This window comes from Leopardus geoffroyi, chromosome B3 (genome assembly GCF_018350155.1).
Source record: "Leopardus geoffroyi isolate Oge1 chromosome B3, O.geoffroyi_Oge1_pat1.0, whole genome shotgun sequence".
Lineage (NCBI taxonomy): Eukaryota > Metazoa > Chordata > Mammalia > Carnivora > Felidae > Leopardus > Leopardus geoffroyi.
This window is the reverse complement of record NC_059337.1, coordinates 3,424,456-3,451,808: the sequence shown is the minus strand read 5'-3', so window position 1 is coordinate 3,451,808 and position 27,353 is coordinate 3,424,456. Positions and strand designations below refer to the sequence as shown.

At 45.8% G+C, this 27,353-nt stretch overlaps 1 protein-coding gene across 8 annotated transcripts in view; it reads left to right on the top strand.

Annotated features, from left to right (window-relative positions):
- SH3GL3 (SH3 domain containing GRB2 like 3, endophilin A3) overlaps positions 1–27,353 on the top strand; it is a 137,159-nt gene that overhangs the window by 88,066 nt on the left and 21,740 nt on the right. For 4 of the 8 annotated variants that reach the window (XM_045448589.1, XM_045448587.1, XM_045448586.1 and 1 more), the window contains exons 3-8: positions 3,123–3,195; positions 5,903–6,046; positions 9,768–9,901; positions 13,456–13,614; positions 19,230–19,333; positions 20,488–20,597. In XM_045448589.1, coding sequence (XP_045304545.1) covers positions 3,123–3,195; positions 5,903–6,046; positions 9,768–9,901; positions 13,456–13,614; positions 19,230–19,333; positions 20,488–20,597 — 724 coding nt within the window. The remainder of the gene's footprint in view (positions 1–3,122; positions 3,196–5,902; positions 6,047–9,767; positions 9,902–13,455; positions 13,615–19,229; positions 19,334–20,487; positions 20,598–27,353) is intronic. The other 4 variants (XM_045448592.1, XM_045448591.1, XM_045448590.1 and 1 more) reach the window with 4 other exon arrangements.

The window sequence follows — 27,353 nt, the reverse complement described above, 5'->3', positions numbered from 1 at the left end:
TGGTTTGCAGAAGCCATCACGTGGCATTTTGTCAGCTTGAACGACCCTCCCCCCATCCCCCGACATTCTCAGTTATTCTGGGAGGGAAGTTTCTATTCATTCATTCATTCACTCATTCATTCATTCATTCATTTTTTAAACCACATGGATTATTTTTCCAGTGTTCGTCTTGATTGCCCATGTTTGTCAAAGTGGTTAGTGGGTGTCCTCTTTATTTTCTCAAGCGTTCGTTTGCAGTTTTGATTGCTGGGCTGTCCTAGAAGCTGTTCCAGGATGGGCACATCAGGCTGTTAGTTTTTGGCCATTTGTTCCTTGGCTTTTTTTTTTTTGCCCCCAAAGAGAGAAGGATCTGAAGTAGAAAGTACCCCTGCCCCAGATCTCTCTGTCACCCTTTACAGATGGCTCCTGGCTTCCTGGTACCTTTTCATGTCTGAAGAGGGTTGGACACATGGAAAGGAACACTTAATTACTGTCGAATTTCTATAACTGTGGAAAGTTATAAATCTAAAACCTAGTTTTTCTTAAGCTTAAGCTGGACTTACGAATCTTATTTGTAAATTTAGTAACTTCAACATAAAAATCATTTTCAGTTAATCTTCGTGTTAGTTTCCATTAAGTCATAGGCTTAACAGGTTAAATCCTTAAACATTTATCTCCAGTTACATAATTAAGCAAATTCCCATAGACATTGCAAATTAGAATCACAAATGCAATGCATGGAACTCGCCCCAACGTCACATCAGATTTAGAAAAGCGTTTTCCAGAGCACTTCAATTTCTCGAGACTGTAATGATACAACCGTTTGGGTGATCCTATTCTCTTAAACATTTCAAAAATCTTCATAAACAATCGAACACACTGAAGAGAGTTCAGAGCTTACAAAACTCGCTACAAGGTCCGGCGCACGTACGCACAGCTGGTGTGTGTGCATCAGTAATACAGGTGTGATTCATTTCTTCATCATTTACGTGCTGTCTTTTTAAACCTTCCTGGGGCCCCGAATTTAGGCTCTCGGCTAATGGGAACAAATCCAATTTCAGGCTGGTTGAGCTCACTTGGTTGGAAGCTTCTGACCCTGACCAGATCACAGATTTTTGAATTACAAAAATGAATTTCTTGTATCATAAATCACTCTACAACTTGCTTTCTTTCCTTGACAGTGTGCTGTGGTCATCTTCCCAGTACATATGGAGCTTCCCTTTTTTTTTTTTTTTTTTTTTAATCTTGTGATTCAAGAGAATTCCTTTATTTGGATGTCTCACAGTTTACCCAGCCAGTCTCTTATCGCTTATAATTCAAGTTGGTTTCAGTTTTTAATAGACATAGAATGGCCTGACATCCTTTTATGTCATTGCAGTTGGCTGGTGTGTTTCCAGATGCTAGGTCCCTGGAGGTCTGCCCATTAATAGGTTCTTGTCCCTTGATCCGTTTTGCACTCCCAGTGTGTGTGAAAGTGCCCATCCCTCCTCCATACCTGTATGACACCTCATATTGGGTCGGATTAATAAAAAAAATTTTTTTTTGTCAATCTGTTGAGTGGAAAGTATCTCCTTTTTGATTTACAGTCTTTTTGGATATTTTGTCAACTGTTTGAACTTGTATTTTTCCCCATTTGTTTTCTTGCCAGTTTATGTTCTTGTCCTTTCCAATTGGGTTGTTTTATTTGCTGCTTTTTTTCTTAAATGGGAGTTTTGAGTATCATGGATGCTAAGCATGGGTCCTTCATACAGTTTCCTTTCTGTTTCATTTTGCCACTTTTGTCAAACTTGGTGTTATTACATCTATTCACTGTTCAGTCTTTAATTTTACAGGGTCAGAATTTTGGGTTTTGTGTTGTGCCTAGAAGATTCTTCCCACCCCTGTATTTCGGAATATTCTTCTGTGTAATTTAGTGCCTTTGTAGACTGTTTTTAGGTCTGTATTTGTGATCCAGTCTGTAGTATGAGGCGTGAACCTAAGTTTAATATTAATTTGCCAAATTGTAACCAAAAAAGAAAAAATTAAAAGGAACATAAGATTGGAATTAATTTTACGTGTTGATTTGGGGGAGGTCTTACATCTTTGCACAGTTAAACTTTCCCGTGTAGGAACATGGCTCTTCAGATAGATGTTGTACATTTTCTCCTTATATTTATTCCTTGTTGTGTATTTATTTATTTATTTATTTTTTTAAATTTTTTTTTCAACGTTTATTTATTTTTGGGACAGAGAGAGACAGAGCATGAACGGGGGAGGGGCAGAGAGAGAGGGAGACACAGAATCGGAAACAGGCTCCAGGCTCTGAGCCATCAGCCCAGAGCCTGACGCGGGGCTCGAACTCACGGAGCGCGAGATCGTGACCTGGCTGAAGTCGGACGCTTAACCGACTGCGCCACCCAGGCGCCCCTTGTTGTGTATTTTTATGTTGCTCTTATGAATGGGATCTCCTTTTCCTTTATATTTTCTTTCAGGCTGTGATGGTATGAAATGAAGCTATTGAAACGTGCCTGTTTAACTTTATTGTATATTCTCACATTCGGTGTTGGGCTAACCAGTAGCCAGTGTCCAGAAATGGTTTTGTGGGGGGAAAGATTCAGTCTCAACATAGAAAACCTTATATTAACATCTGCCCACAGGACACTTGGGTGTCGATTGTGAGTGGTAATGTTAGGGAGAATGATTCTTTCGTTGTTGGTTTACTGCCGTAGTTTCTAATGTGAATTGCTATTAGGGAGTCCTTATAAGCAGAGACACTCAAGTACGCCCAGCAAATAAGGAAAGTTGGGTTGAGACATGCCTGGTGTTGGCTGGAGAGGCCTTCAGGTATGTCCAGTAATCGAGTGGAGCATAGTAACTCGTCTGAGTTTTGTAAATAATACATGACCGCTCATTGTATGTTAAAAAGAAAATGAAATGAATGTTCTCCAACATCATGGGGAGGAAGAGCTGTCCCAAAATCATAGTGACAAAAATAACTGCTTCTCCCCCAAAATGTTGAAATTCATTTGGATTAAAATCTGTTAATGGTATTATACATATTAAATTAACGCATATTACCTCTGTTTTCCTGTGAATTCCTTGTTTGTCATTTACCAACATTTTTATGTTTGTGTGTGTGTGTTGTTGTTGTTTTTTTTTTAAAGAAAATAGATGTTACCAATAAAGCTGTTGCAGAAATTCTTTCGAAAGCCACAGAGTATCTTCAGCCAAATCCAGGTAAAGTTAGAAAATGTCTCGACATAGTCTATTGTTCATTCACTGTCATAGACTAACAACCCATGTTTGCTTGGCATATGGCTGACATAACTTAGAAACAGTGTTTTCTGTGTCCAAATAATGAATTTCAGTTTTTTAAAGTCAAGCCGCCAGCGACCGAAGGTAGTTTCAGGGAGTCCTAGCTGATGAGAAACAGAGCAGATAATCCCGTGGTCTATGGTGACATCATGTGGATAGAGACTTGGTCTTAGCAGCAAGGCGCTGCTCAATAAAGACACATTTTAGGAGATGCCTCAGAGACCCACTGAATGTTTGGTATGTTTTCTTATTCAGGCATCTCCTCTTTTAGAAAAAAAATCTGTCATCCTGCTCTAAAGGTATAATTGAAATTGTAATTTCACTTTGTAGCTCAGATGCTAAAGAAATGAGGCAGGAAAAGCGGCATGAAAAGGTCCCTTGTTGCATCAGCTTCTCGACAGAAGGTTCTTAATTCTGTGGTTGTGAAGCAGCATCCCTTGATGGGTTTTTCCTGGGTTGTAAATGACAGAAACCAACAGGGGGCAGGGCACCCAAGCCTTGAATTCTGCAAATTTCCCAAACTGCCTTCCTTTTTAGGAACGTATTATTTGCAGGGAGTCGCTGTGACTCCCTTGGGCGTTAGGACTCCCCTACAGACCCAACCACCTGAAAATCTAGACAGGAACAATTTCAAAACATAAATTTTATAAAAACTGCGTCCAGGGAGGTTGGCGGGTATAGAATTCTTTGGAACTGTGTAGAGGTTTGTGATTTCAAGGGCTGCACTCCTGCCTCTCTTCCCTGGCCTCCTCAGTGTCTGAGATGAGCTATGTAAGTTCCTTTTCCCGATAAATCAGCACAGATTTAGCGAGGGCTTCCTCTTGGCAGAGGGGCTTTCCCGGTTCCTGGGACCCAGATCCCATCCTCAGAGCTGACGTTGGAATGGGGTAGGAGCGGGGTTGGCCAGCAAGGACAGAGGTCTCTGGCCGTTGCCAGTTTAGCGGATGTCAGCCACATGCCTGCCACCTCCCAGTCCCCACCCTGGCGGTGGGAAGGAAGAGCCACGTTTGCGTGTGGCTATTGGAGCACTGGGACCAGAAAGAAAACTGCTTTGAAGCCGAGGCAGGCCAGATTCAAACAGGCTGGCACCAGAAGTGTCTGAAGCCTTGCTCCTCAAAGTGTGGTCCGCGAACTAGAAGCCTCAGCCTCACCCGAGAGACTGGGAAACGCAGAGCCTTGAGCTCATCCCAAACAGACTGAACCAGACTTGGCGTTTTAACAGGATCCTCGGGTGATTTGTATGCACCTTAAGAGTTTGAGAGGCACTGGCCTAGAACACATGAAAACAAGTGTGATTATTAAAGTAAAAGAAAAAGAAAGCGTACCTCTTTACTTCCTGGAGTTATCACAGACGCCACAAGCTGGTACGTGATTCGCTCTCTAGCCCGGGGAGTAAAAGCCCAGGTTCTTAGCTTGGTATTCAGTTCACAGTCATATTTTCCCATAGATCTCTCCTGATTCATCCTGGTTTTGTTTTGTTTTGTTTTGTTTTGGGGGGGGGGCACAAGTGAGCGAGGGGCAGAGAGAGGAAGAGAGAGAGAAGCGAGGTTCACTTAAAGCAGGCTCGTGCTTCCCTGATGTGGGACTTGGACTCATGAACCGTGAGGTCATGACCTGAGCCGAAGTCAGATGCTTTACGACTGAGCCCCCCCCAGGCGCCCCCCGATTCATCCTGTTTTAATTTCAGCTTAGGTCACACTGGCCTCCTCTTTATCTGTCGGTTCTGTACCATAAACATCCCACCTTGTATACTGTTGACATGATATCTGCACTTTGTAGGCACATCTTGCTATCTGTATTCAGCATATTGTTATGGTCACGCCACGCTTTATTTGCCCGGTGCATCTCGTATATTCTGTCCCGCAGCGACTAGCTCTGTGCTCCTGTAGGGCAGCCGCTGTCCTGGGTCCGTCCGGAGCCCGGAGGAGTTAGCACTGTGTGTCACACAGAGCCGGGATCAGTTAGCACTGATGGCCTGAGTCGGGGAAGAGAAGTTGAGAAGCAGTGGCCGCCCGTCCTTTCCCTCAGGGCAGGGGACCTGACCCAGGTCCTGCACCCAGGAGCATCAACACAGACTCCTGTTCGCTCAGCAGGAGTTCGTCTCCTCCCTTTGGCTCTGCTTCCTCAACAGGAGTGCACCAAAGCCCTTCATCAGGATATTGAATATAATCACTCCGAATAAATTCTCGGGACAGGGAGGGTGACAGGGGCCATTTGGTGGTTTGAAACATCCACCTCAGCGATGCCGTCCTTGGTGTTCCGTTGGTCCCTAGGAAGGATCGCCTCCCCGGTACTGGCATCTGGCTCTGGGCGTGCACGTTGCAGGCCCTGCTCGCGTGTCCCTGTGCCGCGGGGACACTTCTGATGTTCGGAGTCAACGGCGTGTGCGTCGTTTCCATTTTCCCTTGCTTAGCAACCCCCTCTTCCCCCCACCGCCCGGCCACTTGGAAAAAGAATCTGGAAAATCATGTGAGAGGTGAAATAGGTCACACAGTCCCTTTCAGATGCTCCAGGTGTCCCGCGTTTTGCCCGCCGGGGTGACCTCAGCTTTGCCGTCATTTGTTAAATGCGATGTACCTGTCACTCCGCCTTGTCATTTTAAGGAATTACAAATGACAATGTTTTTAAGCATACAGAGCTAAGCTAGGGATGCTGAACACTGTGTCGAAGATCCGAGGACAGGTGAAGACCACCGGGTACCCGCAGACGGAAGGCTTGCTGGGCGACTGTATGCTAAAGTACGGGAGGGAGCTCGGGGAAGGCTCCACCTTCGGTGAGTGTCTGCGGATCGCCTGGAGCGCTTTGTATGAGTGTGTGTGTGAGTGTGTGTGAGTGTGTGTGTGTGAGTGAAGGGGGAGGGAAGGGGGGAGGGAAGGGGAGGGACAAAGAGAGGAGTGGGGAGGCTCCACCTTGGGTGACTGTTCGAAGATTGCCTGGGAGCACTTTGTGTGTTGAGGGGGAGGGGGAGAGGCAAAGGGGGGAGGCTGCACCTTCGGTGACTGTTCACAGATCACCTGGGATCATTTTGCCCCGGGGGAGGGGGCAGGGAAGGGGGAGGGGCAGAGAGAGAAGGAGAGAGAGAAAGGGAAACCCAAGCAGGCTCTGTGTTGACAGCAGAGAGCCCGATGTGGGGCTTGAACCCACGACGCATGAGATCATGATCCAAGCTGAAATCAAGAGTCGGACACTCAACTGACTGAGCCACCCAAGCACCCCACAATACCTTCATGTTAACAAGCTTTATTATTATTATTTTTATATCACCCAAGTAATACACGTTCGTTGCAGAAGGCTTAGAAAATATAAGCTAGTGAAATACAAGAAAGGAAGTGCTGACATCACCCACAATCACGTATCTGGTGATGGACCTTTTGTGTATTCTCATCCCTACTCATGTACACCTTCACAGCCCTTTGTGTATTCGCATCCCTAGTCACGTACACCTTCACAAGGTTTATTCTCATCCATAGTCACGTACACCTTTACAAAATTAAAATGGAGTTATGGTATCTCTACCTTTATACCCTTTTGTAACTTGCTTATTTCTATTGACTGAATCAAGATCCATGTCATAAAATGATTAATCTTCTATGATACTGTTTTTAATGGCTGTATAATAACCCGTGTTTCATGGCAGACTTTGTTCAGTCAACCCCAGTTATTGGATATTTAGATACTTTTTTCTGTACGTAAAAAAATTTTACATAGCGTTTATAAAACCATTTTCATAATCTTTAGGGATATCCAAGATTATGTTCGTGGATCGAAATCCCTGGTAGCGAAATTGTTGGGTTGAGAATATGCGTGCTTTTTTCAGATTTTTGAACCATATTCCCAAAGGGCCCTCCAGAAGGGGTGTGCCAGTTTGATACTCTCGCCAGGAGTATGTGAGAGTATGTTTCCCAGCACAGTTATTGATTGTGGGAATTGCTTTTTTAGCTTACTTCTGAATCACAGGTACTTTGATACATAGCGTATAAAATTGATCTCTTAGTGCTGTGTTAACTTCACCTTTTGGATTACGTGTAAGGTAGATTTCTTTCCTGTTTGTCGTCATTTTTGTGAAATGTATATTTGTATCCTTTGCCTATTTTTTCATTAATATGTTCATTTCCCCCCCTTACTGGTTGACGAGCTCTTTCAACGGTTAGGACATTTGCTCTTGGTCTGCCTTATATGTTAATGAAGTTACGCCCCACGTAGGCATTCGCCTTCTGACCTTGTGGACGGAGGCCACTGAAACGGAGGAGCTTTTGGTTGTCATATAGTGGGACTCCTAACTCTTCCTTTATGGTTTATGGCCCTGTTGCTTTGTTTAGAAAAACTTTTCCACCCCACCCACCCCCACAAATCGTGTCAATGTTTATTCATACTTTTCTTTCGAAACCTGTTTCCTTTTCTTCCCTTTAAATTTCCAAGCTCCTGATTTTAACGGGCAGATACTGTGCAGTAGGGTCCTAATATTGTTTTCTCCCAAGTAAGTAGCTGGTTGTCCTAATACTCCATTGAAAAGTTCAGCCTTTCCCCTCTGGAGAGAAACGTTTTGTTACAGACTAAATTTTTATATTTTAAGTTTGTTTCTGGTCTTTTTTTTTTTTTTCTCCTCTTTTCTTGGTCTGTACCTTGCTTTGCTCCAGTGTCGTGTTTTAAGAATTGTAATTTAAACGTATATTTCAATATGCTTAACTAAAATCTCCCTTGGTTATCTTATTGTAAACAATACACGGAAATGTTTCTGTCAAAGCCAAATTCGACACTCTGTGGCTTGGGCAGTGGTGGCTGAGGGTCAGAAACAGTACCTTCTGTTTCTAACCAGTTGGGCAGGAAAGAGTCCCCGGGCTAGGAAGGGATGTCTCCTCTTTACCTTGGGATGATTTAGAACCTAACAATGGAGAGCGAGTTAAGGAAACTTAGGAGGGATGAAGCTACCAGTGGAGTTCTGACCAGTGGTAATTTAGCGTAACTAAATTTCCACTTCTAGTTTTCTAGTTCATTTCTTAAAAAAAAAAAAAAAAAAAAAAGGGAGGTGAGGCTTCATTGCTCTTGCTGTTTTACAGGTGAATAAACTATGCATGGCTGGACCAGTAGGTGTGACATCTTGAAGGTCAGAATTTGCTAGCAATGCGAATTCTTGGGCTGGCCCCTAAGGTCTTTTTCTAGCCTGGGAGTTGAGAGACCCCAAACTACATTTTCACGAGGTCAATTTGGAAAACTCCAAAACAGGAAAAATAGTTTGCTTTGGTGCCTCATGTCCCAGAGATGCCTCTTGGAGAAACGGCCTCTCGTTCTGCTACCAGGACTCCTGCTGGCACATTACTGTGGGTCAGCTGACACTGAGACGCCAGAGTGCAGGCCAGCAACACCTGCCGGTCACAGCCCCCAGGGCCAAGCACGGCTGGCTTGGGCCTCATCCCAAGAGCAGGCCTGGCCCATCCCGCTGAAAGGCTGCCCCATGTGACACGGCCAGGCTTTCTTTGACATCAGAAAGGGTAAGGAGCCTCGGAACCACCTGAAGGCTCTGGGGACTGACCTCAAGATCTAGGAGCTAGAAGCTGACAAGAGGTTTTGTTCCCTTATTTCTATTGTAATCTTTATTGCCTGACACTTAGCCCTGATGAATGAATCCTTTTTAGAGTTTACAAAGAGCGATTTTGTTCTCCAGCTTCTAAGGAACCCTAGGTGCCAGTTCACAGAACTACAGATTTCCCTGCTCTCCGAAAGTAGAGCATTGCCACCAAGCCTTTTGTAAACCGAAATGGCGTAAAGCAAAGAAGAAATTACCGTTACTTTATGTGGAAAATGTTTTGAGCATGACCAGACCCCCCAAAATAGGCTCTCTTACACTTTTCTGATATCTTAGGATACATCTTACTAATGCGTGCACAGAATAAAATCGAGGCAAAGCGCAGATGCTCACGGACGCAGTTCAAAGCTGCCGGGACGGGGGGCTGATGCCAATGTTCTGTACACAGTTCAGTTCTCACTACTTGGGGTCCAGGCTGCGTCTAGTGGCTCACTGCACAACAGGGGCTGAATGTTTTCTCATTTTCGCCTTTTTTTTTTTCTTTTTTGGTGAACACAGAAATCCTCTTTGGATTTCTTCCAGTTAGCAAAAGCAGGTACTAGTTATTGTAGGTCTCTGGTAAACTGATGGGGTGCGACACAGACCTTCGAAAAGCAGTGTGCCTGTCACCAGTTTGAGAAAGGAGCTTTATCCCCATCTAGTGGCCAAAAGGGTAAATGCTTCGGTCTGTCTGAGCCTCCTACCTTTATTTTGTAGCGCAGACTACAGAACGTAGAGAGGAAAATACAGAAAATAAGACGTTCAGAGAAAAAAATTTTTTTTTTCTCTGAGTCAGGATTCAGCAGTCTCAGGGTGCTTCGCTTGTTTCCATGGCCCTCCACAAACGTTTGGGAAAGAATGAAGTCAATCCCACCGCTAACCTCGAGTACCCTGCTGAAGACCCTTTTTTAATTTGTATTTTCCATTCAAGGTAGTGCATTGATAGAAGTCGGTGAATCCATGAAGCTAATGGCTGAGGTGAAAGACTCTCTTGACATTAACGTAAAGCAAACTTTTATTGATCCGCTTCAGTTACTACAAGACAAAGATTTAAAAGAGATTGGGGTAAGTCTTCCCTTACCTGTTGCTACTTAAAGTGAAGTTTATATTTAAAACCATCAGAGTGTTTCTGTGGGGATTCCATGAGAGCATCATCTTGTGGGTGGTGAAAAAAATAACTCCTATTTACCTGGCTCACTGGGAAAGAGACCCGGGACCTCTTAGCTTTTTATTCTGTATCTTATTTTTTTTTTTTTAATTTTTAGGGTTTTTATATGTTTTTGAGAGAGAGAGGGAGAGGGAGAGAGAGAGAGAGAGAGAGAGAACATGAATGGGGGAAATGCAGAGAGGGACAGAGACACAGAATCTGAAAGAGGCTCCAGGCTCTGAGCTGTCAGCACAGAGCCCGACGTGGGGCTTGAACCCACGAACAGTGAGATCATGACCTGAGCCGAAGTCGGACGCTTAACCGACTGAGCCACCCAGGCACCCCTGTTCTCTATCTTATTAAAGCTGGCTAGAAGCCAGGATAAAGGAGCACATTTCCACAGCCACTTCTCACATAACAAAATGATCCCATAACTTTGTAGTGGATTTTTGATAATGAAAATCACAACTGTGTCAGTCATATCTTTTGATACTTGGCACCAGTAGTGATTATTTTGTGCTGCTTCTCAAGGAAACCACTAAACAGGAATTGACATTTCATGTTTGGAAAACTGTTAGAAGTGGCCTTCCAGAGCGTACATGTGAGCTCTCAGGGACCTATAGGTGATCATGTGCCTCTTTCTTAGCACAAACAGCGTTGAGATTCCTGCCTCACCGGACCTGGCGGGGCAGCCTGTGTTGACTTTACGCTGGCGGGGCAGCCAGCTGCCCCGAGGACTTGCCCCCAGGTATCTTCAAGAGTGATCTGAATGCAAGTCCAAGCCAGCTGGGAAGTCATTTGAACCTTGGCTTGCTTCCTTCCTTCCTTCCTTCCTTCCTTCCTTCCTTCCTTCCTTCCTTTCTTTCTTTTTAATGTTTATTTGGGGGTTGGGGGGATGAGGGGCAGAGAGAGAGGGAGAGACAGAGAATCCCAAGCAGGCTCCGTGCTGTCAGCCCAGAGCCCAACACAGGGCTGGATCTCACGAACCCTGAGATCATGACTTGAACTGAAATCGAGTCAGACGCCTTACCGAGTGAGCCACCCAGGTGCCCCGTCCGCTTTCCTCCCTCTCCTTTCTCCGGGCACGGCACATCTCATGGGGTGGCCCCTGGACCGTCAGCATCAGCATCACATTAGAAAGGCAGATGCTGGGGCCCTGTTCTAGGTTTCCCAAACGGAGAGTCCTGGATGCCTGGAATTCAGGAAGGTTGAATGAAAAACGAAAGCAATCATTCAGGGACTCCCAAGAACATTCTGCTGCCCCCCCTCCAGAATGCCCCCCTCAGCCCCTTACTCGTGGTCTCTGTCCCATCCATGTCAGGGAAAGCAGTGTCCTTCCTGACCTCCGAGGTCTGTCCTCCACTGGACCCCAGAGTCTGTTGCCACATCCATTGTCCTCTCTCCTGAATCTCCATTCTCTCCCTTTCTATCACCTCCTCTCAGTTAACATCTGGACACATCCACACAGCAGCCCTTGACTCCCGGCACCACACCCAGAGCCGGCTTCCTGAGACGCAGACTGTCGGCAGCTGCCCGCAGGGGAGGGGGACTGAAGATCCACTCCAGCCTCTCCTGCCCTTTGGAGCCTGACCTCGGCCCCTTCCTACTGTTACCTTTAGCCCCCCGGGGTGTTTTGCTGTGTTCTGTCCCTCTGTTCCTGGCCTTTCTCCCCCTCCCCTCCCCTCCTGGCTAAGTCATGTCACCTCTTGGATCTCAGACGCTCTTCCCTTTGGGAAGCCCCTGCCCTCCCCTCACAGAATCAGGGGCTCCTGCGCTCCCCACATGATGGCACTAAGCGCCTTGGGGGTAAGGATCCTGCCTCGTCCACTTTTGTGGCCACGATGTCCAGCATGGCATTCGTGCTTCCAAATGACTAAAGAACAGATGACTCTAGAGAAGGAGGGGCGTCCTGGGGACAGGGGGGACCAGAACAGCCTTTGCAAACGCAGAACCTTAAAACCAAATGCCCCCTTTGTTGAAAGACGTAATACGCCATTTCTTCTCGTGCTGTCGTCCTCGAGGAAAACCACAAGTCCGCCCCACAACGTAGGTCTTCCGTTTGACCTGCTTCAGAGCCGGCTGTGGACACAAATGTGGGTCGGACTTGTGTGCAAAATCCACCTGTAGTTAAGTGTTGGCATTCCCCATGCAGCAAAATAGTACTCTAAATGGCTTCCTTGTTACTCAGCTGCCATCTGATACAGAAATGCTATAAAGCTACACTTAAATCCTAGAACGATCGAGAGTTAAGAGTCTGCTACTCAGAAGCCATTCATAGCCTCGACTGTGCTGCTGCGTCTCAGACCTCAGGAGTGGGGAACCTGCCCATTTAACACACGGCTGACTTCTATCTGTAAGGGGTTTTGTGGGTTCAGTTCTTGGCCCGTCAGCAGCCATCACCCCTGTTTTACAGCCACACACGGAGGCACAGAGGGAGTCACAGATCCGCCCAGAGTCACGGAGCACATAGGAAAGATGCTTCTGGCTTTTTATCCCATGTGCTCTCTTCGCCTCTTCCTTATGCAAGTGGAACCAGTGTGTTTCATTCACTAAAATGCTAAGTGATGTTACCTGTATATTTCGCTGGGATGGCCTGTTCTTGTGTGGACGTTTGATGTCAGATACCTGGTTTCCAAGGATTGTAGGCATAATGCCTTGCCCCATACAGCTGTCCTGCCGACAGTATTTCTGACATGGGATCCCTCTGCTGGAATACAAACTGTGATGGGGGAACTTACTACCACACGAGGCAGCCCCTTCCGTGAATGCACACGTCTGATATTTACAGCTGTTACGTTTTGTTAGAGATTCTTTTTTTTTCTTTTTTTCTTTTCTTTTCTTTTTTTTTTTAAAAGAAATTTCACCGTTCCAGAGGTTGTGAGTGTCTGTTTCTCAGTGTGTACAAGTTCACTGGTGGTATTTATTCAACTTGTTCTGTAATTGTTTGGGAACTTTATGGGAGACGCCTAAGTATTCTAGGGGCTACTAGAAATTTGTGCTTTTACAATCTCCTTTTTGGCGAGGACTTGACAGTTGTGCCAAAGGAAACATGCTTGTTTTTGGCAGTTAATTGGCTAGAAATTATCTGGATATTTTATTAGAGAACTGAAGTGAGGGGCCCTATAGACAACTCTGGGAAATGGAACCTGAGTGCTGATACTGTGTCTTTATGTTCATATAGGTATTCTTTCTGCCATCCATTTATCCATGCATCCATTCACCCACCCTTTCCTCCACCCACCTGTCCGCCCATCCATCCGTCCATCCGTCTAACCATTCCCCATGCCCTGAGGACCGTCAGTAAGGGTAGCCTCTAGTGGATGCTGGGGACACACAGACGTGTAAGATGCGGCCCTGCCCCTAGAATTTAGGTCACCCGAAAGCAGTGGCTGTGATCATGGAAATAACAAAAGTTTCTTTGCCCTGTGTTTTGAGTGTACAGTTCTCTGAAAGACTCTTTTGTCTTGTTCAGCACCACCTGAAAAAGCTGGAAGGCCGCCGCCTGGATTATGATTATAAAAAGAAGCGAGTAGGTAAGATACCAGACGAAGAAGTCAGACAAGCGGTAGAAAAATTTGAAGAGTCAAAGGAGTTGGCTGAAAGAAGCATGTTTAATTTTTTAGAAAATGATGTAAGTATTTAAACCAACCAGGAGACTTTAATGTGAATGAAAACATTGACCATATGAGTAGGATCAACATGTTGAGAAGCTCTGGAGCCTTAGTTTACGAGAGCTTCCAGAATTTTCCGTAACCATTATGTCCTGCCTCAGAAATAGCTTCAGACATTTGGCAAGTCCCAACTCAGACCTCAGATCTCAAGAAGGCCTGTTTATCCCAGGACTGTTCCGGAGACATGCTCCAGGTAGCCCCGGGGAGGGGGATGGTTTGGGGACTTGCATAGCGGACCGGCCCTTGTGTTTGGGGCCATAGCATTGTGCCTTTGCAGTGGAACGCGGGGCCCACGTCGTGCGTAACGTGCGCTTTTGCTAAGACTGAGAGAAGCACGCTGTGAGGCAGGTGTGTGAGGAGGAGAGGCTCTCCGGTGCCCTGACTTGTCATCGCGAACATGCAGGATATAAAAGCGTGACCTGCGTTGTTCAGCTGTACCATAGCGGTGCCTGTGGACTCAGGAATGATGAAGGTCTGGACACACATCCCTCAGAGACGCGAATACCCTGTTGTGCTGTAATTGCCACCACCAGCTTTTATTTTGTTTGTTCAAGTGAAGTTGGATTCGGCGTCCCTGAGGGGCATGGCGATCCCCACCGGGGCACCACGAAGGCCGAAGGCCTCCCTTCTTTGCCTCACTGACGAGTCCTTGGGTGTTTGTTGTCACTGCCTTTTTCCACCTGCTTCTGTGTGGCGTCCCTGCCCTGACGCTGGCCTTGCTGATGCCCTGAGCCGTTTTGGCCCAGCCTTAGCTTTGGGCCCCATTTGCTGAACTTTCAGACCCGTGGAGACAAGTCAGAGGATTTATTTATCTGCAAAACCATGTTCTACTTACAGTAGTTTATCAAAAGGTACATCAAGGTCTTGCGCTTTTGAGTCAAGTCGGACAGAACGTACGGAGCATCTTTTTTATTAGCCGTGGTGACGTGGGGGGCGGATTAGTATGTTCAGTATTAGCAAGACATTAGTCGCGGAGATAACAGTTTGAAAATCCCCACGTCCATTAAACCTGCGTGCTGAAAAGCACCCTCAATTACGTTTCTCCTTTTAACATTTTATCAGGGCGCTTACATCTTACAGGAAGTGGGAAGAGGTCTACACAGTTGGCTGTTTTCCTTGTTTGTTTATTTTCCCTTAAAAGTAGAACTTGCCTCTTGAGATTGTCCCCAGGCAGTAGGCGATTTTGGTTTTGTCTCCGATTGCCGCATTTGATTCTTTGACGTGTTGACGTGTTGAGAAAGTGGGTTTGAAGTGCGGCCTGCAGCCCTCAGGACCCTGACTTCCTGCTCTCTCCGGGTCATCAACCCCACGTCCAGCCTTGCCACTTCACCCCTCGTACCTGTGTCTGCTCATCCTGTGGGAGTTAGCGGGTTGTGCTAATAACGTCTCTGTGGTCAGATGAGTTTGGCGGACCACAGCGGAGACAAAATTCGCAGCCTTCTTTGTCACCAGACTTTTCAGAGTCTTTATATGATAATGTGAAAAATTAATCTCTACGAGCTTGCTAAGGCAGGATAATCTGGGAAGTCTCTCAAACTTGTTTGGCCACAGAGCTTGTCCACAGCATCATCGTTATTGCTGTCATTTCAAGGGACGGGTGCCATGTGGCATAAGGTACATTAGGAAATTCCAGGCTCGCTGATAGAAAGCACCCAGCCAGGAGTGGACGACCTGACATCTGGTTCTGGTCTCACTTCTGCTCAGCTGTTTGCCCCTGGAGAGTCGCTTCGACCTACAGGTATCGGGCCCGACGTGAACAAGCACAGGCAAGATACCCTTTGGAAATACGAAGTGGGGAATAGAAGTATAAGAGGCTGTTGTTACATAGGCTACCACCGTCATTGGCTTGCTCAGACTTTCTCAGAAACTCTGAATAAAGCTCTCGCCCCATTGGAAAGGGCATCTGTTTGTGATCAGATTCCTTCAGCTTCTCCGAGGAATCCAGAAAGAGTGGAGGTCTTTGAGACGACAGAGCAAGAGGTCACTTTGATGATAGCGATTCCTATCGAAGTTGGCCTCCCTTGGAAACGTGCCATTTCGGTCGTGAAAGAGGACGGCTTGTCACGTTCCAGAACAGGTGCCTTTCCCTCATTCAGGCATGCCAAGCACGCTGCAGACTCCAGAGATCTGGGGGCAGGGCATTACCTACTCATCCCCAGTATCTCTCCTCGTGCTGTGGCCCTCAGAACGTGCCTCTCGGCCCACCTACCTGGCTGCTGACCAGTCCTGGCAACTGACTTCTGAAGATTCTGAGGAGGACAGTTCACAGCCCTGCTTCCATACTCCCCCCCCCCCCCAAGATAGAGAGCTGCCCTTATTACAGTCTGTAAGCCTTTGAGCCCTTCTTCCTTTGGGTTCAGCCCTAATCCTTTGCCCTTGGCCCACTGGCCAGCCAGTGGCTCAGAGCCCATTCAGGTTTCCACCACCCTGCCCCGCCCCGCCCGGGAACCCCTGTATTCCCAGGGCACAGTAGTACGGGGACGTCTACACTCTGCCTCCATCCCCACGGCTCAGAACCCCCAGCAGCCTCATTGGCTTATAACCGGCCACTGGTTTGCAGCTAAAAAGAGGGTTTTGAGGTAGAGTGCACCCACGGGCGACACCCAGTCGATGCACGGCCTCTCGCCCCTGGGAAGAGAGCGAGGAACCACGGCGCGGGGCGGAGTCAGCCGTGAAGTCCCCAGGCTCAGCCACGCGGGCACGTTCCCCACGGAGTTGGGTTCCTGTAAGTCTCAAGGCAGCGGCTCCCGTGCCCCGTGAACAGGGGACCCTGACCAGGGCTATTTCCATTGCTAGGTTTTGCTTCTTTTGGGCGGAGACTAAAGCAGCTCAGAAGCAGCGGTTTCCTCTTCCTCTTGTAACAAATCACCGCACACGTGTGCCTTCAAACAACACAGATCTACTGTCTTCCAGACGGGAGGCCAGAAGTCCTCCCGTCGCGATACTGGCAGGGCTGAGTTCTGCCTGGAGGGCGTAAGGGAAGCAGCCGGGTCTTTGCCTTTTCCACCCGCCAGAGGCACCTGCTTCTGCTTCAAAGCCCACCGTTTGGCATCTTCACACCTCTTCCCCTCTTCCTCCCGTCACCTTCTGTGACCCTCCTGCCTTCCTCTTCTAGGACCCTGTGATGACACCGGGCCCACCCAGGTAATCCAGCTAATCCCCTAGTTCAAGACCCCAGTTCAAGGCCATTTTCCTCTCCACCACAAGCTCTTCCTGGTTGTGTTCTGGTTCCCCTGGTCGCTCGTGTGGCCTCTTCCTCCCTCACTGTCAGCTTCCTGGGAAGTCTGGTCGAGTTTCCTGCCTCAGGTGCCTCACATGTGCCCCCATCTGGACGGCCAGGGCAGTTTGCTCTGAGACAGGAGTCAGCTGTCTGGCGGTTCTCCCCTGCGTGTGTCGTGCGAACCCTTCCACGGGGTGAGGTCACACCTTACTCGCAAGGTGGCGCCAGCAAAGGGGTGGCACCGGTCTCAGCGGAAGCGGAATGAAACCCCTTTTCTCATCCCAGCGACCTTCCCCGAGTCAACAGATGGAGTGGTGTGGCCCGTGGAAGAGACGCTCTACCTTCTGGACAGGCCCTTGCAGGGCCTGGCTTTATCGCTGCCATGTTCCTGCCTGTCCTGGTGTTTGATTCCAGCTGGGGATGGGAGGCAGAGGCCACCCGCAACACACCTTGCCGCTTCTGGCCTGGAATCCTCCCTGTTCTGGCATAAAGGGGCAGATGGTCCCCTTGTGACACCGCGTGGCTTCACTGTCAGCCCGAGACTTTGCAGCGGAGTCCCAGCTCTGCAGGAGTTGTGTTGAGCAGGTGCCGTGCCGCACTGCGGTCCCTCCCGGGTTCTGAGGGGCCTCGGGGTTCTCTTCCTTCCCGGAGTCAGCCAGAGAATGAATAGTTCCAAAGGCACCTCTAGATCGCCCAACCTCTTCTAGCCAGCCAGACAGGACAGCTGGTAGTCTTTCCGTCTGCACCTCCCTGCTCTCCACCCCCCCCCCCATATGTTTCGAGGAATATTCACTTAGCTCTTTCGCTGTTCCTTTGAAACTGAGAAACGTCAAACGAATTTCAAAGTGGGGATTAAAATAGAAACTAACTTTACTGAAGACGGGGAGGTGTGGCCCAGATTTGACCCAGATCGCAGCTCTCCCACCGTCGGGAGGAGAGTTCCTTCTGCCGCGCGTTCTCCTGTGGTCGAGTTAGACCGAGGCACTGGACTTGTTTAAACGTCAAAGCCAAAGAGGTGAAACTTAAGAGATCCGTAGGATTTTGTAGGGGCCCGGCTGTCTTTGTTTTGTTTTTTGGGTTTGGGGAAATTTGAGGCCTGGCTTGTTGCTTTTCTAGCCACAGGGCGTGGTATGGTCAGTGTAACGCAGCCGGATTTCCTCGTTCAGATGCTGATCACAGTGGGGCACAAGCGGAACGGATGGCTCAAGTGTGCATTTGAACCCATGTTTAAAATGCTGGGCGCGGGTAAGGAAAGTGAACGAATAGGCAGCTGGAGCTTGGTCTGAACAACAGATGGGAGCAGCTGGGGTCTTTGAAGGTGAATGAATCCATGGCTGGTTTTATGGGGTGAGTGTGTAGGGGTGAATGAGCAGGCCAGACTTTGCCCCAGAGCTACTTAGGACATGGAGGCGATACATTAGGCTTTGGGGAATCTTTGGAAGAGGGGGATTGATTTCGGTGTGTGTCCTTCTCTGGAGTTCATGGGACTCGTGCTGGGGTCCTCGTCACGTCAACCCAGAGGTCCTGCCTCTGAGGCTGGCCGACATCAGCCTAAGGAACCCTGCTTTTGCATAGCAGCTGCTCAGACACGTTGGGGAAGCAGGGAAGCTCCCAGGCCCCACAGAAGAAGTCTCTTCCTCGATTCATGCCTCCCCAGGTCTTCTGGGCTTTCTTACGTGACTTCGTTTTTTTGACATCCACTGTATTTTGGTCACTAACTTCATGAATGTCGTGATTCATGAGAGATGCCAGAGGCTGTATGGTTCATTCCTTCTTGCTGTGTGTTTCAGGGCGATGATTTTGTGCTGATGGCAAAAAAAAAAAACAACACAAAAAACACAAAAAACATCTAGGGAGCAGGCAAGCCTTTGCCCTGGTGCACACTCTGTCGCTGATTTCGCTTCTTACGTGAGAACAGTTTCATTTACTTAGTTTCTTGATTTGACTTAGCTAGAAAATGCCCGTAGAGACATTTCACTAAGAAAGCAGTTCATTTACTAAATGTTGGCCTCACTTGTAATTGGAAAAGCTTTATCTCTCTGTTTTCAGATCCATGAACATTAGAGCGCAAAAATCTCCTGGGAGTATCATCTAATTGGAAAAAACAAGCTTTTATCGAGTTAAATCAAATTTTAATCACAAATAAATTTGAACATGGTTTTCCAGAATCTATAGCTTTATACCGTGACCTGGGTGATTTTTACGAGGGGCTCCGAGATAAAAATGAAATGAAATGAAATGGACCAGAGCCGGGGAGGACACAGGGCTTCCCTGCAAAGCTGGCTCTCTGTTGCTGGTTTCCCTTCTCTCTGAACACTACATAGGCTTTGGAATGACTTTCCACTTTCACTGCAGGTAGAACAAGTCAGCCAGTTGGCTGTGTTTATAGAGGCGGCTTTAGACTATCACAAACAGTCCACAGAGATTCTGCAGGAGCTACAGAGCAAGCTACAGATGCGGTGAGAACCTTTGCGTTCGTTACAAGCCCGGGCTGCAGGGTTGGACCCCATCAGAATCAATCCCTCTGTCTGTCCCTTCGTCTGCTCCTTCCCACCACACCATCCTGTTTTGAATTTTCTTTAGCTGGCTCCCATGCTTGGGTGTGGGATAGCACTGAGAGAATACGGGGCTCTGGCCAATGGGACAGAGCCGGGAAGAGCAGTCTGGCAGGCTTTCTCCCTTTTCGTGTTTCTAAAGCCCTTTTCTGTGACCTGTGTTCAGGGCACCCAGACATAGTTGCTCACCCTACAGAACCGTCCTGGCTTCATGGCTGATTTGGGAACTTAAGCTGGGGATGGCGATGGCTTATACCTCCTTGCCAACATCTAGGGATGTGGAGAAGTGTGACACGATACTCAGAAAATATGTAAAAAGATGTGTTTTTACCTCACCAGTACAGATGTGAGGCCAAGTTCATACTACTGACTCTTAGAGGCGTTGAAAGAGTCCAAAATAACCTTCTGAATCAAAGTCATCAAAGAAAGACTGCTCTTTCTCTTAGCCTTTAATGATGCTGTGTTCTATACTTCTCTGAAAGTTAGTAGTACCATACGTCGTGTGCCCAGTGACCCTATTAATTAAAGTAATGGGTTAACAAATCTACCCTTTTTCTTGACCGGGTTTTGTAACAGAATATTGTTTTTGTATGAGATTATGATAATGGGAGAACTGGGAGGGATGTTTGCTTAAATCAGTGCCAGAATTCTAGAGGGAAGACACAAGGTGGGGCTGGTCTCTGAAGCATCCAATTCGGTAGGCGGGGCGTGCGCGCAGCGCTCACGTGAGCGTGTTTGCGTAATCCTCTCTCTGTATGAGCAGAAGGAGAGAAAAGGCAGCCAACGCTGTGGAGTGTCCAGTGTAACCCTGGCACCTGACCGGTGCCTCAGAGACTCTTACGAGAGACACGCTCTTGCAGATACAAAGTTGAAAAACTCCACTGGGCACCTACACCTATCGCTTTGAGCTACTCACGAATCAGTGCGTAAAAACCATCCCCGTCACAACTGCCACCTGTCACCCAAGTCTGTAGGCTCCTCAAGGCAGAGCAACTGTATGTCTGGAGACTCGGGCTTCTCCCTCGCAAGTCTGACCGGTCTCAAAATGCATATTTCAGAATATCGGCCGCATCCAGCGTTCCCAGACGAGAATATAAGCCCCGGCCCATAAAAAGGAGTCCTAGTGAACTCAATGGGGTGTCCACCACCTCGTCCGCGAGGACAACAGGTAAGATGACCATTGTGTGTTGCTGAGTGTGCTCTTCAAGGAGGTGCTGCCCAAAGCTTTTGCTTACTGCTTGTTGCTGTATTTGGCGTGACCCTGTATTTGACCCTGACTTTTTTTCTTTGGCTGTTGGGCGAATCCCCTTTCCCACCCCATTAGTGCCCCTTTGCCTGCTTCCTGGTTTTGGATACTTCAGTCAAGTTTCGAAAACCAGCACCAGGAAGAATTCCATCACTTACTGCCTTCTAATGCGTTAAAACCTTGGCCGTGGAACCTTCGTGCTACATTGTCCTCTGTCTTTACATTTTTAACTCTTTCAAAATATCTCCCTAGTTTTTAGAAAAGTGTGAACATTTGTTGAGCTCCTGCTATAAGCTAGGCACTGTCTTAAGTGCTGCATCATTATTTTTTAATTAGACAAATGACACATATCCATTCTTGGCTGAAAGGATCCAACAGAGAAAAACAACATTCAGGTGGTGTAAGTCATGCTGGAGGTCTTTTGGTCACCCCCTCCATCCCTGTCCCTTCCCTAGATGTAGCTGCTGTTAACAATTTGGTATGAGTACTGTCCTGTTTATGTGCACGTATACGCATACACCCGCAGTATATACGCACAGTTTTAGATTATTTTCTGTTTCTCAAATACAAGATCTTACTAGGTGTATTCTTCTGCATCTTGCTTTTGTAAATGCATCGCTATCTCTTGGAGTAATTTCCGTGTCATGCGCATAGATCTATCTCTGTCCCACAATTTTTTAACGGCTTCATAGTTTTCCGTTATATGTTACCATTTCCCTATTAGTGGACGCTAAGGTTGTTTCCAATTATTTGCTAAAAGCAGTATACTTTCGTCTGCCTCCATGTGCTCATGGCAAGTCTTTCTTGGAAGTGGAATCCTGAGTTACAGAGAATGCAAATTAGAAGTGATAGTAGCTATTGCCAAATTACCTTTCAGAATGGGCACAGTACTTTTGATGTAGTAATGCCTGTTGCCCCACACCCACATCATTCGACTTCCATTTTTGCCAACCATTCATGGGTAAAAAATTGAATTCTATCTTCCTTGTCGTAAATAGGGAAGTTGAACATTTTCTTCCTCTCTGTATTTTAGTCTGCCATTTGTATTTTCTCATGTCTGAATTGTCTGTTCGTGTAATTTATTTGTTTTTTCTTTTAGGTCATTTACTTTGTCTTATTATTCATAAGAATCCCTTACATATGGGGATATTGATAGCCTTTTTTCTGTAGTTTGTTGTTGTGTATGTGTGTGTGTTTTGTTTTTTGTTTTTTGTGTTTTGTGTTCTCATTTTTTAGTTTTATTTAAGTGATCTCTGTGCCCAACCTGGGCCTCAAACTCACGACCCCAAGATCAAGAGTCACATGCTATTCCTACTGGGGCCAGGTGCCCCAGAGTTGTGTTTTTAGAGTTCTTTATATATTGTAAACACAAGTCCTTTGACAAATACGTGGTTTGAAAGTATTTTCTTTCTCTCTGTAGCCTTTTATTCTCTTAATAGGGTTTTTGATAGATCAAAAGTTTTTAATTTTGGTGCAGTCCAATTTCTCATTTCTTCCTTTTAGGATCATGCTTTTTGGTGTGAAGTCTTAAGAATCCTTTGACTAGCCCAAGATCCTAAAGATGTTCTTCTGTGCTTTTTCGCCAAAGTTTCACACTTGCACATTTCAGTCCATGGTCCACTTTGAGTTAATTTTTGTATGACACTGAAGTTGAAGTCTCATTCACCCATGAATTTCAAACTTCTCTGCAGCACATCTGCCCGTGGGAGCTACACGGTCTGGATTTTCTTCCAATGCTATCACTATCCTTTCAGATTTTTTTTTCCAATTAAAAAATAAAAATGATGGGACTAATATGTGTATATAGTCCTAAAAAGAAAATGGTGCTACAAGGCCTTTAATGAAAAGCAGCTGTCTCCCTTTATGCCCTCTCCCCATCTTCATTTCCTGTTCTCGGAGGAAAGCACTTTCAGCTCTTTGTTGGGTATTTAGCTCCATTGTTCTAAATAATATGCTATTAGTTCTTGATTTTTTTGGTTTGGGATAATATCTGTGGTTTCCTGATACGGCAGATGAGCTCTTTGCTCCCTGTCCTCGGCCTCCCATACACTTCCCCGTCCCACTTCCTCCTTCCTCCTTCCAGGTTACTCATAATCACCATTTTCGTTGTAGAACCATCACTTTGATCATGCAGAACTCTTACGGTGGCTCCCCTCTGTGCCTCATTGTTGTGTTCAGTGTGGTGGCCTCTGCTTCTTGAGGGAGACACGGGCGGGCCCGTGACATTTCTGGCTGCTCTTGGGTCACTCACCTGAGTGTGTGAATGCAGGCACACGCAGCACTCAGCGCTGCCTCATGTAATAGTCACCGTGCCATCTGGATTTGAAGCTGGGCTTCCCCTTCTCAAGCTCTGGCCTGTTATAAGTGTGAAGATTGGTGTCAGGAAAGGGGTTGGAGTTGGCCTCTTCTCTCTTTTTCCATCTACCACTTCTGTTCTTAAAGCTCCAGGGAGCATATTTCCAGCTCTCTTACAAGTCTTTTTAAATGTCTCTCCCTCGGGGTACCTGGTAGCTCAGTTGGTTGAGCGTCCCAACTCTTGATTTTGGCTCAGGTCATGATCGTAAGGTCATGGGATTAAGCCCTGCGTTGGGCTCCACACTGAGCATGGAGCCTGCTTGGGATTCTCTCTCTCTCTCTCTCTCTCTCTCTCTCTCTCTCTCTTCCTCTCTTCCTCTCTGTCTCCCTCCCTTCCTCCCCTTCCTTTGCCCCTTTCCCCTGCTCGCACTCTCTCTAAAAAGAAAAAAATCTCTCTCCCATGACTTGTTGTGAAATAAGAAAAACATAAGACATCCCCCTCCTTCAAGCTCTCCAGAAATTTCTCTAAAAACCCTTTCTCATCTCCATCTCCTGAATCTATAGCATAGATGAGTTTGGGGTCAAGAGTTGTGAAAACTGGTTTCCCATCTCTTCTGGTTTGGTTTGTGTGTTTGCAAGTTCTACGTGGCGGTCTCATGGGCATCCATTTTTCTTTTTTAAATAGTTCTGGAGCCTTAGATACGACTTTGATTTTCATATCCTGTTACAACCATTTATAATGTTATAAGCATAAAAATAATATTCACAGCAGTATCACATAGTGTTCTATCGTTACATTTCCATTGTCATTCATATTTCTGTTGTCTTGCTCGCTCTGGCCTCATCATAAGTCTTGAAGTAGGGCGGTGTTAATTCTCTAGCATGACCGTCTCTTTCAAAGGGGTTGGGTTCTTCTAGTAGCCTTTCCATGTGAATTTTAGCATCTGTGTTTTCATTTTTACAAAACAAAGCATGCTCAGATTTTGAATTGGTTGGGGTTGAACCTGTACATCAATTTAGGGGGAATTTACAACTTAACAACATGGCCTTTCCAGTCTTGAACACAGCCTACTTTATTTTCCACTTATTTAAGTTTTCTTAATTTCTCCAGCCATGTTTTACTATTTTCAGCAGATCGGTCTGGTACATTTTTAAATCAATCTCTCAATACTTCAAAATTTTCATATGATTTTAAATAGCATTTTAATAAAATTTCAGGTTTTAATTTCTTATTGCTAGTGTATAGGTATACAGTTGGTTTTTGTGGATTGGTCTCGTTTCCTGCCATGTTGCTAAATTCACGTATTAGTTCCAGCAGCTTTTTTGTAGATCCTGTAGTTTTTCTATAAAGATGATCATGTCATCCACAAATAAAGGCAATTTTACTGGATGTCATGATGGCTTTTATTTGTTTTTCTTGCCTTTTTTGCACTTGCTAGAACCTCTGGTATCATGTTGACTAGGGTAGTTGGAGTGGACATGCTTGCCTTGTTTTTGATATGAGAGGAGTGGCATTCGGCATCTCCTAATTAAGTATGATGTTAGCTGTAGATTTTTCATAGATGTCTTTTTTCAGATTGAATTCACTTCCAGGCATAGTTTGCTGGGAGTTTTTATCAGGAATGAATTTTAGATTTTGTCAAATGCCTTTTTTGGCATCTGTGGAGATGATAATATGTTTTTATTTTAGTTTGTTAGCATGGTGAGTTCGGTTAAATTAATTAAAGCGGTCTTATATTCATGGGATAAACCCTTTGTGAGAAAGTTGTTTTTTTTTTTTAAGTAAACTTAATTTTAGAATAGTTATGGGTTTATAGAAAAGTTGCAGAGACAGTACACAGCATTCCTATGTACCCGTAACTGTTTCCCTTGATGTTTTTCTCCCCTTATTGTTAACATCTTACTAGTTTGGTAATCCAGTGAGACTGTATTGATACATCATTAACTAAAGTCTGTACTTGATTCACATTTCCTTAGTTTTTACCTAATGTCCTTTTTCTGTTCCAAGATCTCCTCCAGGACACTGCATTGTATTTAGTCATCATGTCTGCTTAGACTCTTGACTGTGACAGTTTCTAAGACTGTCTTTGTGTTTAATGAGCTTGGCAGTTTGGGGGAGTAGTGTTCAGATATTCTGTAGAGTGTTCCTCAGTTGAGATTTGTCTCGTTTTTTTTTCAGGATGAGACTGGGGATTTGGATGTGGAGTCAGGGCCACACCACAGAGGCCAGGTGCCATTCTCGGGGTATATTCCATCAACACGAATTATTTATTACTATTGATGTTAATTGTAATTGATGCTGTCGTTGACCCCCTGGCCAACCCAGTGTTTCTCAGCTTTCAGTGTAAAGTTACTCTTTAAAATAAATGTTTCCCTGTGCAGAAGTTTTTTTAACCACAAATTAAATTTCCTTATAGATCTCAGGCTATTGAGGGCATCTGTTTCTTCTGGAGTGAGCTCTGGTAGTTTGTGTCTTTCAAGGTATTTGTCCATTTCATCTAAGTTGCCAGATTTATTGGCATAAAGTTGTTCATATATTCCCGTATTTTCCTTGTAAGCTCTATAGAGTTTGTAGTGATCCCACTGCTCTCGTTTCTGATAGAAAATTTGTATCTTCTCTCTTTTTTTTCTTGATCAACTTGCCTACTGATGCCTCAGTTTTATTGCTGTTCTCAAAGAACCCGTTTTCTGTTGCATTGATTTCTCTCTTGCTTGCTGTTTTCTAGCTCACTGAGTTCCACTTCGGTCTTTGTTATTTCTTCTCTTTTGGATTTCATTTGCTCTTCTTCATGTAATTTCTTGAGGTAGAAGCTCAGGTCACTGCGTCCTTTCTTCCTTCCTAATCTGTGTATTTAGTGCTGGTCTTTCCCTCGAAGTACCACCGTTAGCGGTAACCCGTAGCTCTTGGTATGTTGTCTTCATTTTCGTCCTCTTCGGAGTACTTTCTAGTTTCACGTTTGATATCGTCTTTAACCCATGGTTTACTTCCCTACATTTGGAGGATTCTCCAGATACCTTTCTGTGTTAGATTTCTAATTAATTCCATTTTGGTCGACGACGTAGTCCGTGCGAACTGTACCCTTTAACATTTTTTGAGACTTGCTTTATGGCCCAGAGTAGAATCCATCCTGGTAAATGTTCTTGACTTGAAATGCACGTGGATTCTATTCGTGTTGGGTAGAGTGTTCTACAAATGTCAATTAGGTCACGTTGCCTGATAACGTAGTTCAAGTCTCCTGTGTCCTCATGGATATTTTGTCTATTCTTTTCTATTAATTTTCAGGTGAGGGGTATTGGATGCCCGATCCTGGTTGTGAAGCTGTCTTTTCCTCCTGGCAATTCTAGCAAAATTATGGGAAGATCGGTTATATTCCCCTACTCGCCCTTAGTTCTCATTGACTCTTTATTTTTTTTTTTTCAACGTTTATTTATTTTTGGGACAGAGACAGACAGAGCATGAACGGGGGAGGGGCAGAGAGAGAGGGAGACACAGAATCGGAAACAGGCTCCAGGCTCTGAGCCATCAGCCCAGAGCCCGACGTGGGGCTCGAACTCACGGACCGCGAGATCGTGACCTGGCTGAAGTCGGACGCTTAACCGACTGCGCCACCCAGGCGCCCCTCTTTAAATCTGATTATTCATATTGTTTTTAATGACGGGAAAAAATCGTTAATGCTTTAAATATTCTTCTCTATTGTCTCTTGAGTTTTCCTTTTTAAAATCCTATTAGATGTTGAAACTTCCGGCTCTTCCTCTTTGGCTCATCGTTTCCTTCTTGCTTTCTCTATCCGTGTTGTTTTCACTCTGCCCTCTGGGGAGATTTCACCTTTTATATTTTGTTTCTTTGACTGTTCTGTACCCATTCATTTATTTAGCCCATCTACTGAATTTCTTTTTCCAAGTGAATTAGCTTCCTGCTGGTAACAAATGACCACACGTTGTATGGCTTGAAGTAACACACATTTATTCTCGGTCTTACAGTCTTACAGTTCTGGAGGTCAGAAGTCTTAAATCAAGGTGTCGGTGTTCCTGGCTCTGGGGGAGAATCTATTGTTTCTTCCACCTTCTAGAGGCTGTCTTGTAGCCTTGGCTTGTGGCCCCTTTTTTATGTTCAAAGCTGGCAGTTTATGATCTTCAAAACTGTCTGACTTCTGCTTCCATTGAAGATATATCTCCTTCTCTGACTCTGACCCTCCTGCCTTCCTCTTATAAGGACCCTTACAAGTGATTACGTTGTGATAAAATTGGACTCGCCCTCATAATTCAGAGTTATCTTTCTGTCTCCAGACCTGCAATCACATCCTCAAATTCCCTTCTGCCATGTCAGGAAGAAATCTACAGGTCCTGGGGGGTTAGGATGTAGACATCTTATGGGGTGGGGGT